This window comes from Papaver somniferum, chromosome 4, assembly GCF_003573695.1.
Source record: "Papaver somniferum cultivar HN1 chromosome 4, ASM357369v1, whole genome shotgun sequence".
Classification (NCBI taxonomy): domain Eukaryota; kingdom Viridiplantae; phylum Streptophyta; class Magnoliopsida; order Ranunculales; family Papaveraceae; genus Papaver; species Papaver somniferum.
In genome coordinates, this window is record NC_039361.1 from 6,903,794 (window position 1) to 6,904,959 (window position 1,166).

General features: G+C 35.2%; 1 protein-coding gene across 1 annotated transcript; it reads left to right on the forward strand.

Moving 5' to 3' along the window:
- The first annotated feature begins 205 nt into the window (after positions 1-205).
- LOC113271903 lies at positions 206-712 on the forward strand. The gene has a single exon (XM_026521827.1). It carries the CDS (start codon positions 206-208, stop codon positions 710-712), a length of 507 nt encoding a protein of 168 aa, XP_026377612.1.
- The last annotated feature ends 454 nt before the right edge of the window (positions 713-1,166 follow it).

Here is a 1,166-nt window from a genome sequence, read left to right on the forward strand (position 1 = left end):
CAATCCAATACAACAACTTATTCTTGTTGCCCACTATCCATAAACTTTTAGCAGTATATATATTCACGGCACTCCTCCTCTTCAAATCAATACAAAAAACCGCACAAACTTTACTTACACAAATTCATTCTTTCTGTCTGTCTCCTGCTGCTTCTCTTTTTTTTGTTGAAGGCTTGAAATGATCATGAAGCACATACTAAGAAACATGGGTAGTTGTTTTCTAATTCAATTAAGACAACCCAAAAGAATTAGTTCAATCGATACTCTGGTTGAGTCGACGACGACATACCAAGAAAAGGTTGTACGGGTGTTGAAGATGAACGGAAAGGTTGCTGTCGAGTACCTATCATCAGTTTTAGTTAAGGATGTCTTGGTGAATTTCGATGGTTTTGGAGTCGGGATCTGGGAAGGGTCGTCCCAGATTCTCCCTCCTAATTATGAACTGAGAACTGGAAATGTTTATTATCTTCATCCTACTAATTCTCAATCGTCAGATAATAATCAGAACTTATCTGGGGAAGTAAAGCAAATTAAAGTGATTATAACAAAGCAACAGCTTCAAGAGTTGTTAACGAAAAAGGGTTCAATTGAAGACTTGATCGCCAAAGTTTCTAAAGGATTATTTGATCATGAGCATAATAACGTTGATGACGATGATACGCCGAGAAGTTGGAGGCCTGAACTTGAAACTATACCAGAAGGACGTGAATAGATATCGAAGATTAGGGTAGAAAACCGTAATTAGCAGTTCTTAAGAGAGTTTAAATAGAACACAATTAAAACAATACTAGGTTGATTAGCGTTCTTCATTTAAAACAATTAAAGAAAATTAAAATCAAGCATATTGTAACTAATTATTTTACTTGAAGAACGTTAACTCACATGCAATTATAAAAGAAACTGGAATATAATTGTTGCTGTAATTGTCATTGAACTTGAATGAACACTTCGGGTTATACTAATTATTTTTCCGGCTACAAAAACCAGCTTCTTTTTTGTTTTTTGTATTATTTGAAGCTAATAAGTAAAACCAGATTTTCATGGGACTCCAAAATCTACCCAGGACCCATAAGTTATTTATGGACCCCTAAGTAGTCCATGAAATGATGAAAAGAAACGCTTTCCCACGAAGAAAGAAGAAATCATGGGGCCATGAACAGCAGACA

Coding starts and splice junctions, on each gene's coding strand:
- LOC113271903 (XM_026521827.1), top strand. CDS start 206: ATGGGTAGTTGTTTTCTAATTCAATTAAGACAACCCAAAAGAATTAGT.